General features: G+C 51.2%; 2 protein-coding genes across 3 annotated transcripts in view; both read right to left on the bottom strand.

Annotated features, from left to right (window-relative positions):
* LOC100655383 (kinesin-like protein KIF19) overlaps positions 1–7,700 on the bottom strand; it is a 59,480-nt gene extending 51,780 nt beyond the window's left edge. The window contains exons 1-4 of the mRNA XM_023555835.2: positions 7,629–7,700; positions 7,393–7,506; positions 6,201–6,281; positions 548–658 (exon numbers count right to left, since the gene is read on the bottom strand). Coding sequence (XP_023411603.1) covers positions 548–658; positions 6,201–6,281; positions 7,393–7,506; positions 7,629–7,700 — 378 coding nt within the window. The remainder of the gene's footprint in view (positions 1–547; positions 659–6,200; positions 6,282–7,392; positions 7,507–7,628) is intronic.
* A 1,467-nt stretch (positions 7,701–9,167) lies between these two features.
* Positions 9,168–12,348, bottom strand: part of EIF3B (eukaryotic translation initiation factor 3 subunit B) — a 29,477-nt gene continuing 26,296 nt past the window's right edge. For both annotated transcript variants that reach the window (XM_003416496.4, XM_064295965.1), the window contains 2 exons: positions 11,466–11,584; positions 9,168–10,694 (listed from right to left, as the gene is read on the bottom strand). In XM_003416496.4, coding sequence (XP_003416544.2) covers positions 11,481–11,584 — 104 coding nt within the window. In that variant the 3' untranslated portion in view covers positions 9,168–10,694; positions 11,466–11,480. The remainder of the gene's footprint in view (positions 10,695–11,465; positions 11,585–12,348) is intronic.

Genomic DNA, 12,348 nt, shown 5'->3' with positions numbered 1-12,348 from the left:
CTGTGAAATGGGGTAGATAAGGTCTCCACCTCTCTTCCCTCCTCTCTCTCATGCAGGCTCATTCCCGTGTCAGGCCTCAGCTTAATTCCCCCAGGGAAGGCCTTCCCTCATCACCTGTGCCTTGCAATTCCCTGCAACAGCACCTATGATAATGTGCACTTCTGAGTTTGTTTCTCTGCTTGCCCCCTATCTGCCTCCCTTGCTCGAGAGTAAGCCCCTTGCTGGCAGGGACTGTGTTCCTCCCACATGATGGTCATGGCACCAGTTCGTTGAATGAATGCAGGAATTAAGGACAGCATGTGTAAAGCCCTAGCCAGCCCAGCTCCTGGTGGCCACTGCATCCACAGAAGATGCCTCCTGCTGCTACCCATTTGGATGATCTGAGGCTCAAGTTTGGGTCTTCTGCCCCACAACAACTTTGCGAGACATGAATACAAGATGGCCACCAGATCTCCCCAAAGGAGGTTGTAGGATTCGGTGAGGACACCCATGGCTGGCCTGGCTCAACAGAGGAACAGTAGGGTCAGGGAGGGGTGGGGAGTGGTACCTGGGATGCATGCTGGTCGAAAACCGTATCGAATATGAAGGTCTTCTCCCGGGACCGGTGGGTGCGCAATGTGTCCTCGGGGTCCTCACTGGGGTCCATGAGCACCACCATCTTGAGGTAAAGAGGAATAGGGATCAGCATAGGGGAAAGGCCTCACCCCTGCCCACTTCAACACCCCTACAAGGACCCCCCACCCCCCACACCTGGTACCTCCTTCAACAACCCCCAGAAACCGGAGCCTCTGTGCTCAAACTAGAGGGGAACTTGGTGGGATCCGTACCTACCCTCTCACTTCCTTTTGGGGCACCCCCAAGGGCACGACTGAAAGCACCCATGCCTTGCTCTATTCTGTATTCTGACACCACACACACTCCCCACACCCTCTCTCCAATAACTGCCACCAGCATCCCTGTTAATGACCAAGCACACTTGGGTGGTGTGGGCGCCTAAGCAACCACACAGCAGCGTCAGCAGCCCGGCCCCGCACCTTCCAGCTACAAGGCCTTTGACAAACTAGCAGAATGGGGATGGGAAGGGGCTTTGTAAATTGTAAAGTACTGAGCTGACAACTGTGCCGTATGCTCTCCTCATGTGATCAGACCTCGCCCCGTGCTCAGCGGGTCGAGCCAGCAAAGAGAGAAGGGGGAGCAGGGTGTCCACGTACACCTAGAAAACAAAAGGACCTGCCCCTGCTCAAAAAGTTAAACACAGAACTATCACATGACCCTGCAATCCCACTCCTATGTACAGTGAGACCTGTGAGAGCCGGAATTTGATGGGACCGCCTTGTTTTTCTGATCTTACAAGTTTTCCACATCGGACAGGGGCAGTCTTACCACTTTTCTATTGCTCTCTATTAGTGGAAAATATTTGAGTTTTCCTTCTCTGACAGGTTTCCGCCTTACTCAGGTTCCAGCTTTTGCAGGTTTTACTGTATATCCCCCAGTGAAGTGAGAGCAGGTACTCAAATAGATATGTGTACACCAATGTTCACACTGGCAATACTGAGAACAGCCAGAAGGCACAAACTAAGTGTCCAGCAACAGATGACGGACAAACACAACGTGGTCCATCCACACAATGGAATATTACTCAGCCATAAAGTGAAACGAAGTTCTTGACGTGAGTGAACCTTGAAAACACGATGCTGAGTGAAATAAGCCAGACACAAAAGAGCAAATACTATATGATTCCATGTAAACGAAATATCTACGGTAAGCAACCAGGGACTGAGGGAAGTGGGAGGAAGGGGAGCAATTGCTTAGGAGCACTGAGATTCTGTTAATAGAAGTGGAATAATCGGGAAAAACGCCGTGGTGTTGGTTGCACAACGATGAACGTGATCAGTGTCGCTGAATTGTTCATGTAGAAAATGCTGAACCGGCAAATGTTTTTATTTACTTTTACCACAATAAAAACAAAGGGCCCACCCCACTCTCCAGCCTGCTGTTTCTCCAAGCACCTCGGTAGCCCCCAGGGTGTCTCCTAGCTCTTGTAAAGATGTAATTATGAAGGAAAGTGTATTAGGGTCTCTGGGGATGGGGGAGTTCAAAGGAGCCCGTCCCAGGGGCAGTGGGAGGGGAGGAGCAGGGCAATTAGAGACCAGGCAGGCCGTGGCTGTTTACTCTGGTGAGGGTTGGTGGGGGAGTCAGGGCTCACCCTGCCCCTCCAGGCCTGCTGGGGTGCAGGGGGATCACAGGGTTTTAGGAGGGGCACCACTGAGGGGGTTAAGAACCCTGCTAGCCAGTCACTCCTGCAGACCCCTTCCATGGCTCACAGCTTTGTAAACAGGGTCCCAGGAGATGAGGTTGCCCTTGGGCCTGGGGGAGTTAGGGGCAGGGCTAGGACCAGGCCCCCGGGCCAGGCCTGGCTTCTGGCCAGCACTTTTTCCATGACATAAGCAAACACTTCTTTCCTTCATGCTTGCCCTCTCCTTCCCAAGATGGAGAGGATCAAAGGATGGGATGGTATTGGGCAGCTCCCTCCCACACAGTCCACACAGGGCGTGTGCTTGCAGGGTACCCAGGCTGCAAGAATGAAAACAATTTGGGTGGGTCTCCGGCCAGGGGCTTCCGGCCTAGCACTGGGGGAGTCCGCCTGGCAGTTAAGAGATCAGGCTCCAGAGCCCCTCAACCTGGCTTTCTTGCTCACCACTCCAGAGGCTTTGGACAAGCTCCCTCAACTCTCTGAGCCCCACTGTTCTCACGTGTAAAACAGGGGTGGTTGTAGAAGCCACCCACTAAGGTAGCTGGGAGGGGGTAATGAGATACAGAACTGAGTGCTTGGTGTCCACAAAATATCAGCTGATTTGATCTTTGACTAGAAAACATTTTCTAATGAAGAAAGTTATTGAAAAAAAAAATTAAGTAAAATCAGCAAAAGTTGACTAAGTCTGTAAATTAGATAATATTTTATCAAGTTCCTGGTTTTTAACTTTGGGGTGTAAACATATCCATAATGAAACATTACACCAGTTCAACAATTTCTATGTGTACAATTCAGTGACATTGGTTACGTTCTTCAAGTTGTACCACCTTTCTCAACAACCGTTTCCAAACTATTTCACCATCATTAACACAAACTCACAGCCCTCTAAGCTTCTCATCTATCCTTTCAAGTTGCTATTGTCAATTTGATCCCATATAGATAGTTCTTTAAAAGAGTACACTGTTTAAGGCGAGTTCAGGATTTTGATCATTGTATCGAGGTCATATGAGAGGATGTCCTTCTTTTTAAGAAGGACACAGGAAGATGTTGAGGTAAGTGGGCATCGTGGCCACACTGTTTCAACTGGTTCAGAAAGAGTAGTATGTGTATATGGGGAGACAGAGGATAAAGCAAATGCGGGGAATGTCAACAGTTGAAGAATCCGGGTGGAGGGGATACGGGAGCTTCCTGTACTATTCTTAGAACTTTTTGATGAGTCTGAACTGACTTCAAAATAACAAGTGAAAAAACGGGAGCTGTGCCTGCTGTTTGGATCACAGCGAGGCAACCTTGGGGGCCAGGCCCTGGGGGGGGCTCTAGAATGGTTCTGAGTCAGCCCCTGTGCACGTGTCCAGAAGGGAATACCAGATGCGGATGCAGACACTGCCAGGGGAAGGGAAGGAGCAGCAGTTAGAGAGGGTAGGAGGGGCGCCTGTACCCATTCGCACCCTGAGTCCTCACTTGGTTTTGAAGCACTCCTCTGCTAGAAACACTTCCCCTTCCCGGTGCTGCGACATTTGGTTTCAGGTCACTAGAACAATGTTCTGTTCTTGGATATCTAGTTTCCTGCCCTTGTTCATGGTTCAGTTCCCTCCAACCCAAGCCCTTCCCCCATGAAATCCAGAAGTGGCCTATTTCCCAAAGTCACAAGGTCCCCAAGCCAGGGAAAGTAGGGGAAACGCTCACTCTGAAGAAAAAGGCAGCCTGAACTTAAGGAACTACTAGGCAGCCTCTGCCACCAGCCTGTTGCTGTTCCAGGAGCTTCTCGAGCTGCTGGATGCCTGAAGACCAAAGTCCAAGTGGATCCCAAATGACCAGACCCCAGAACGAATGTCCACAGAGCTGCCTATGATGGGACCCAATGGTGATGACTGTTTTTGGGTGTGAGAGGTCACCTCCTAGCTGTGTGGCCAGGCAAATACCAGGAGACAAGACAAAAGAGGGACATTCTGATCCCCCACGTGGGGGCAGCTAAAGCCTCCTGTTATCAGATACTGTAAGAAGGCACCAGGTAGACCAAGAAGCTCCGGGGGAGGTCAGTCAGCCTGCAACGGGCAAAGTGCCGAGACTTTGGAGATGACTGATACTATTTTGAGATACCATCAATCCCACAAAGATATTATTATTTGCCTTGTAAGTCATGTTAAAAGGGTACTCCCTTCTTCTTGTAGCTCCAGTGATTTTTTTTTTTTTTATCAGTAACACATGCATATAGAGGTGACTAGGGGTTCAGTGGTAGAATTCTCACCTTCCACAAGGAAGACGAGACCCAGATTCGATTCTCGGTCGATGCTATCTCATCCGCAGCTACCACCCATAGCTTGTGTGTTGCTGTGATGCTGAACGGCTTTCAGCAGAATTTCCAAACTAAGACAGACCAGGAAGAAAGGCGATCTACTTTCAAAAGATCAGCCAGTGAAAACCCTATGGATTGTAACAGTCAGATCCCTTTGTGCGTGGGGTCGCCAGGAGTCAGAGGCCAACCCAGTGGCAGCCAACAACACACGCACATAGTGTAAACAGCCAAGACATCTGCAAAGCTTGCTAGGAAACAGCAGTCCCTGTCCCTCCCCCTGCCTTCCCTTCCTTCAACTCATTTAGCAGATTCTTTGGGTTTCATCGCCATGCCCCTAAAGAGCATGCACACGCTGTGTGCTGCATTTTCACTTGCCAGGTTTCTGCTCTCATCCCTGGCCGCCCAGGGTGGGCACAGCATGAGCTGAGTTAGGCCAACACTCTGCGTTTCCGTATTAAGCTTAGCTAAACTCAGAGGAAGAGGGAGAGTCGGGAATAGGAGTGGGAAATGGAATGCATGTCCAATCGCCTCCATGAACAACTGCCTCGTTTGCCATGAGACTTCCTAAAGCCAAGGGGGCTGGATGAATCCCTGAAACCACTGCCCAGAGATAATCTTTAAGACTGAAACCAAAAATATCTCCTGATGTCTTCTTAAAACCAAACAACGGGTTAGCATAACTAATAAAGAATGCCTGCCTTGAGCACTGAGTTCTTTTAAGAACTATCTGGGATCAAATTGACAACAGCAATTCAAAAGGTTAGACAGGAAGCTTAGGGGGCAAGGAGTTTATGTTATTGAAGGAGGAACAACTGGGAAAAGGAGGGTGAGAACGGTTGTACAAATGGAAAAGTGGAATTGATGCCTCCTGGATTCTTTGCCTGTAAATGTACTTATTCTTGGGAGACATGTTTCTTTTCTCAAGAAAGCTACCTCTCTAACGACAAATGGAAAACCCGATTCACTTGACATTTTGTGCTACTCAAACCTTGGCATTTATTTTAGCAAGTGAGAACATTAGAGACAAAACTCTCTCAACTGTACCGACAGCTCAGCTTCTCAACCTGTTTCTAAAATGCAGGAATCCTTGGCAATGTGTGGCATGCTGGGCTCCCTACCTGCTGGGCAGCAGGGCCACCTAGGCCCTTTTCAAAACTGCAGCTTTCTAGAGCCGGCCTACTTACGTCGCTCACCCTCCTCCAAACCCTCTCCTGCTTCAGGGCTGTGCACCAGCTCTTCCTTCAGCCTAGATCCCCGCCTGACTTCCTCCGTTTCCTTCATCTTATCAGAGGCCTTCCTGGACGCCCCCTTCTCTGCCTGCTTGTCACTTACATCGCTTAACTCCCTCTATCTGCCCACTGTCCCCCTATCCCATAGAGAGTGAGCTCAGTAGGTGCAGGCCTGGTCTGTCACACTCACTGCTTGGCCTGAGAGTTTGGATCAGTGTCCGGCACCTGAAAGCACTCAGCACTAATATTTGCTGAATGCATGAACAAATGAATGAATGGATAGAGTAATACAGGTACACACGTAGCAGGGCATGTCTCTGATACACAGAAAGTAATCTGTCAGGCCTGGGAATAATCCGGCAGTGTCAGAGGTGCTAGGATGGGATGCGCTCCCACTCCCTTGTGCCTCCCCCAGCCTTACCTGGTCCCCCACTTTGTGAGTGATGGTCGTGGCTCCTTCTTCCAGCTCTGCATCATTGAGAGGGCGGATTCGAAGGGCTACCTATGGGTGAGACAGCAAACAGTTACGTTCCAAAGGGCTCCACCAAGGAGCAACACCCAGCCAAGCTCTCCCTCCTCCTCCTGAGAGCTTCTCACTCTTGGTGAAGCAGGGAAGGGCACTGAGCTGGGCTTACTGTAATTCTCTGAGGACAACTCCAGGATTACGATTACCCTCATTGGACAGATGGGGTGACTGAGGCATGGAGAGGAGTAGTAACTTGCCAAGGCCATACAGCTGCCCTCTTACGGCTGTGGGACCCAACACCAGAAGTGCCGAGCGGAGCCCCAGCCCTCCCACAGGAAGTGAGCATCCACTCATGCCCCAGGTGTGGACTTCAGGGCTCAGCTCCCTATGCCTTATCTGCCTCTCCAGTTCTAAGTGGACCCTCTGGCCAGTGGCCTTGGGGTCGGATTGGCCCCAGGCTTCGAGTCCACCTTGACCACTCAGGAGCTGTAGGACCCGAGCAGGGCGGTATAGGCACTACCCCTCTCCTCCATCCTCTGTAGAAACAGGAGCTGATTCTCCTAGGGCCAGTCATTACTAGGAGGGTCTATCTCAAACCAGCCTGCTGGAGAGGTCAGGCAAGTCCCTGGCTTCACTTCCCCCAGCTGTCAAATGGGCTGAGGTTCTGAGTTCACCAATAGATGGGCCTGGCTGCCCCCTACCCCCAAATTCCTCAGTACTGAAAAGGTCTGGGTCAGATTGGGTAGGGGCTCCCCCAAAAAAGAAAAAGAGCAATTAAGCTGTGGAGTCGATTCCTACTCACGGTGACCCCGTGTGTGTCAGAGAACTGGGCTTCACAGGGTTTTAATGGCTGGTTTTTCGAAAGTAGATCACCAAGTCTTTCTTCCAAGGCCCTTCTGGGTAGACTTAACCCTCTTTTGGTTTGCGGCCAAACATGTTGTTTGCACCACCCAGGGATTTGACCAGTGGCAGGCGCAGTGGAGTTCCAAGGGTGAGGTGGTGGGAGTAGGAGAAGCAGGTCTTTGGCAAGGTCCCAATGAGGGGAAGTGGGGAGCATGGGGTCCCCTGGGTTAGGAGCAAAGGCCAGGCTATGTGGGACTGGGGGAGTGAGGAGCAGGGAGGCCACCTGCTGGTGGAGGGTACTCACCATGAGCTGCTGGTCCTTGGGCTCAGCTGCAGCGATCTCCCGCATGGCTGGGCTGCCCTGGGCTGGGGAAGGCCTGTGGCTGGTGTATGGATGCATCCTACTCTCCAGGCAGAGCTGGGCAACAGGGAGTGGCTATATCACACCCCGCCCAGGTGACATCAGCCCTCTCCTAGAGCCGGATTAGCCCACTCTACAGTGTATAAAGTGCTCGCAGCCTTGCTCTTCTCTCGGCCTACAGCGAGCACTGTGGACTGCGCTAGGCAGCCCCTCTGGTGGTGCACGCACACGGGGGACCCAGCACCGGGCATCGTTCCAGCCTTCGGTCGACTAGCTCATCTAGTCCCTCAGCAACCCGCCAGGTTTCCACGGTGCTCACCTGATCTCAGGTGAGCCTGCCTAAGGGGGAGGAGCGTGTCTATTCTCCTCTCCCACTGAGCCCAGGAGGGGGCCAAGCGGCAGCCATGCAAGAGAAGGCCCAAGTGTGGCACTGCCCACTGCCCTGAGCGGAGACTGCAATCCCCAAGGACAGCCGTCACCAACTAGGCTTAATGAAGTCAAGTCAGCATATCTAAATGCAGCTTCCAACACGTTAGGATGGACTTGAACCCCTTCCCTTCACATTGCAGTTTGTTCAGCAGCAGGGCCTGACTCGGATTAACAACCAGGGGAATTTGTAGTCCAAGTGCTGCTCTCAGCTTTTCCACTAGTCAGTCTCAAGGGAAAGCCTGGTACTGCGCCGTATAAACCAAAGCAGGCCACATCTCTGAAACCGTGATTCTAACCCAAGAGCAGGTCACATAGCACCTTCCCAGTCAAGGGTGTGAACCGCTCCTGCACTGACACACAGACTGGACCCAGGCAGTTTGCATCCGGGAAATCCAACTTAAAAGGACTCCAATCACATAGCTGAGATGAGGTAGAGGCCCGTCCTTCTTACCATGGAAGCTGAGCCTTGGCTAAGTGACTCTCAGGGGCACCAACAGCCGTCAGACCAGCTGTGATGGGTTTTGTGTTTCTAACCCTACATAATGGTAGTTTGGGAGTTCCTGGGTGGCACCAATGGTTGGTTGAGCGATCGACTAGTAGGGAAAAAGTTAGCGGTTCAAATTCACCCAAAAGCACCTCAGAAGACAGGCCTGGCAATCTGCTTCTAAAAGGTTAAGGAACAGTTCTACTCTGCACACGTGGGGTTGCCGTAAGTTAGCATCAACTCGACAGCACACAACATGGTGGTTTCCTTAAGGGCTGGGGCTGATTACGTTCATCTTTTCTCCCTTGGCGTCCAGGTCAATGTGGGTTCCAGGAAATCCTCGCCAGGTGAGTGAGGTGAGGAGGGTAGGAAAAGCATGCTTCCGACATCCACACCCCTTTCCCTTTAACAGATTCTAGGGCTTAGGCCCCTGACCTTCAAGGAACTTGCTGGAGAACCCAGGTTTACGAGCTGTAACTTAAGGGGACAAATACTCTTGCCTCCTAGAGACACAGGAGTAGCAGCCTGCACCACATGCTGGAGCCTCGTGCCCACCCGTCACCCCAAGCCCAGAGAACACCGCCATCTCACCAGTACTCTGTGTCCCTACTCAGGAGGTGGCAGAGACTCTCTCACAGAACTGCCCCACAGAGTTTTCAAGGAGCACCCGGTGGATCTGAACTGCTGACCTTCTGGTGTACAGCCATAGCACTTAACCACTACACTACCAAGGTTTCCCTACAAGAGGCCGGCCCCGAGAAATCCACTGCTGCAGCAGGGGGGAGTTCAGTAAAGCAAGTACAAATGTTTCAGAAAGTCTTTTATTTACAAATTATGTAAAACAATTACAGCCAGTAAGTTTAAAACAATGAGATGTTAGTTTTGAAAGCTGTGCTAAAAATCTGTTTAAAGGCCAGAACTACATGCCGCCACGAAACAACAGACCGTTGTTGGCGCACCAGAAGTTTAAAGATTAAGAGCACGAGGAAACCAGGATGCCCAAGAAAACGTGCACAGGAGGGGGCAGAGGAGGGACTCCTCAGCAGGCCTGTAACAATCATTTTCATAGGAATCACAGACGGCAAGATTTAAGGCTTGCGAGAAAGGAGAAGCACCAAGTGCCTTTCGCACACCTGGGGGACCCAGATCAACACGTGGTCTCCAACGGGGTCACATGGAACCCACAGACTAGTGACTCTCCCCCACTAGGCGACTCGGCCTCCTGGGCAGGCATCTTGCCTGTCTTCCGGCCTACAGAGCACAGCGCATTCTCCAACCTCAAAGCGCTGCTCAGGTCCGCCAATGCTGCTCAGCTGTGAAGTCAGAGTTTGCCCAGTAAGTGCTTCACTGCTTTATGAACTAAACTTCAGATTCCAGGAGAGAGAGGAAGAGGCGGAAGAGGCCACAGTGTCAGAAGGCACAGAGGGCTGGCGAGACACTGCCAATAAAAATCTGAATGACGTTACGTGGATCTGTTCACTCCCTTTACAGTGGGGGAAAAAGTATTCAAAGGGGACCACACATGTGCGGCTAAAATGCAACTCTCAATTAAAATTTTCAAACTTGTGTAACTTGAAAGAAAAACCTAAAACTTCTCATCAGATGAAATGACGAGCGTTTTTCACACAAGACACAGTAAGAAACGGTGGATTGTTTCTCGGGTTGATCAGCGCTCAAGTGCCGAGGGGAGCTGGCAGGTGAGATCCCGAACCAAGCGTGAGTGTGCGAGGGGCTGCGCAGGCCGCTACGATGGGGGGGACGGGGGGACAGAGGCATGGATTCAAGGCGAGGAGAGAGAGAGTGTTTTCACACAGGTTTGCTTTATTCCGCGTTCAGCCTGCTGTGAGAACCCGCACAATCTGAAGGGCGGGGGGTACAACGCACTGTAGTGCCTCCTGAGCACTCTAGGGCAAGGCCGGTGCACGGCGCTCCTGAGGGGTTTTCTCAGGACACCCCAGGCACCAGCCCGGGCACCAGGGATGACAGTGAGAGAGTCTGTGAACAGACACATCGTTCGCAGTGGTGACAAGCCTTGGAGTGCCACCAGCAGCGGTAGTGAAAAGCTACCTGCTGCAGCACTGCAGAAAGTCTAGGTAGCAAATACTGGTGGTACTGAATTTAAAAAAGAAAGCCGAAACAAGAAAATTTTTAAAGCGGTGCCTTGAAACCTCCCCCACTGTGGACACCAGGGGCTGAAGGCACAGAAGTGTGTCCAGATGGAAGAATCCAAGTGCGTTCTCAGTCAGACAGTGAGAGAAAGCACAGGTGAACTTCAGGAGTTGTGTAGGCTCTCTGCAAGAGGGTGAACTCGATTCCAGCACGAGTGGTGACGCTGCAACAAAGAACAGCTGTTTACTCTGCGTTCGTAACTCGACAGTGACAGGCAGGAGAGCGCGAGAGCTCCATCCTGTGAGGCACAGACACTCAACCACGGGCAATACCATCTGAGGATTCGCTTCAGCCTAACGCCAGAGCCATCGCCATGCCCCATCCGGTGACAAAAGGCAGCCTGTGGGGATCACAACCCCCTGAAGTCGCTGTGAGCCCCCCTGCAACCAGGCAGTGCCCCAACAGCCCCCATGTTACCTAGGGATGCAAAACCACCATCCCCACACACATGTTAGCTTTTCCAGGGGAACAGTCTCTAGGTCCTTTCTCCAGTACTGAGGACCCCGAATCCCAAGTTTCTGAGTTCTTGACCACAACTGACCAGATGCAGGTGGCTCTTAAAACAGACCAATGACTTACCAATGCTGTAGCCAGAGCTGGTCAGGCCCCTTTCCTTTCTGGAGAACATCATCACCCTCCCGAGGACTTCACTCCACCTGCCTGGCGTCTACCCTGGCGTGTCTCACTCCCAACCAAATGCTGTGTGGAACGACAGCCATGGCTTCAACATGGAGCCCGAGCCCAGAAGCTTTTGCATGAGGAGCTCTGCCAACGCTCCTGAATCTACACTGCATGTTCCCCTGAGCACATACCTCTGGGTTTTCATCATTACCTTAGACAAGATATTCTCTAGTGGAGGGGAACGGCAGAAGAGGAAAGTAAAAACGACCAACGGGACAGGAACCACTCCTGAGCAACAGAAGAGTGGTCTTACCACAGTGCTTTCAGATCACTCCTGGTTTCCAAGAGGAATAATTTCTTCAGTGACAAAAAACTCAATGGTCTCCTCCTCCCAGTCGTCAACATTGCTGTCTAATTCATCAGTGTCCACGCCTACAGAGAAAGACAGAGGTTGAGATGGGGCCGGAGAGGCTTAGTGACAACTGTGCTGATGCTGTTGTTGTTGCTGTGCCACCAAGTTGATCCTGACTCATAGCGACCCGATGTGACAGAGCAGAATTGCCCGATAGGGTTTCCTCGGCTACAATCTTTATGGGAGCAGATCACTAGGTCTTTCTCCCGTGGAGCTGCTGGGTGGATCTGAGCCACTAACCTTTCAGTTAGTAGCTGAGCACTTAACCACTGCACCACTAGGACTCTCTGTGCTGGTGCTGTGCGAAGTTAATTTTGACCTTCTAGAACACACATGAACACACACACACAGACAAACACATTCTATGGAAGCTGCCAAGAGTCTGATAAGGAAACAGCCAGATTCTGTGATACAGAATATGAACTTGAACATGTAGGTGATGGGAAACTTCTCAATTCTTTGATGATTCAAGAACCTCTAGACAACACCTGATGTTTACTAAAATCTTGGGAAATTTTAATACAGACGGAAAAGGAGAAAAACATCTCAACTTAAGTAGGCTATAAAAAATATATCTTCTGGCACTAAAGTCGTTCCTACTAGTTGCCACTCAGTCTATTCTGACTCACTGCGGCCCTGTGTGCAGAGCAGAACTGCGTTCCACAGGGTTTTCAGGGCTGTGACCTTTTGGAAGCAGGTCACCAGGCCTCTCTTCCGAGGTGCCTCTGGTTAGGTTCAAACCACCAACCTTTCGACTAAGTAGTCCAATGCTTAACTGTGTGCA

The sequence above is a fragment of the Loxodonta africana genome, chromosome 12, assembly GCF_030014295.1.
Source record: "Loxodonta africana isolate mLoxAfr1 chromosome 12, mLoxAfr1.hap2, whole genome shotgun sequence".
Taxonomy (NCBI): Eukaryota; Metazoa; Chordata; class Mammalia; order Proboscidea; family Elephantidae; genus Loxodonta; species Loxodonta africana.
This window is presented reverse-complemented; position numbering and strand designations above follow the sequence as displayed.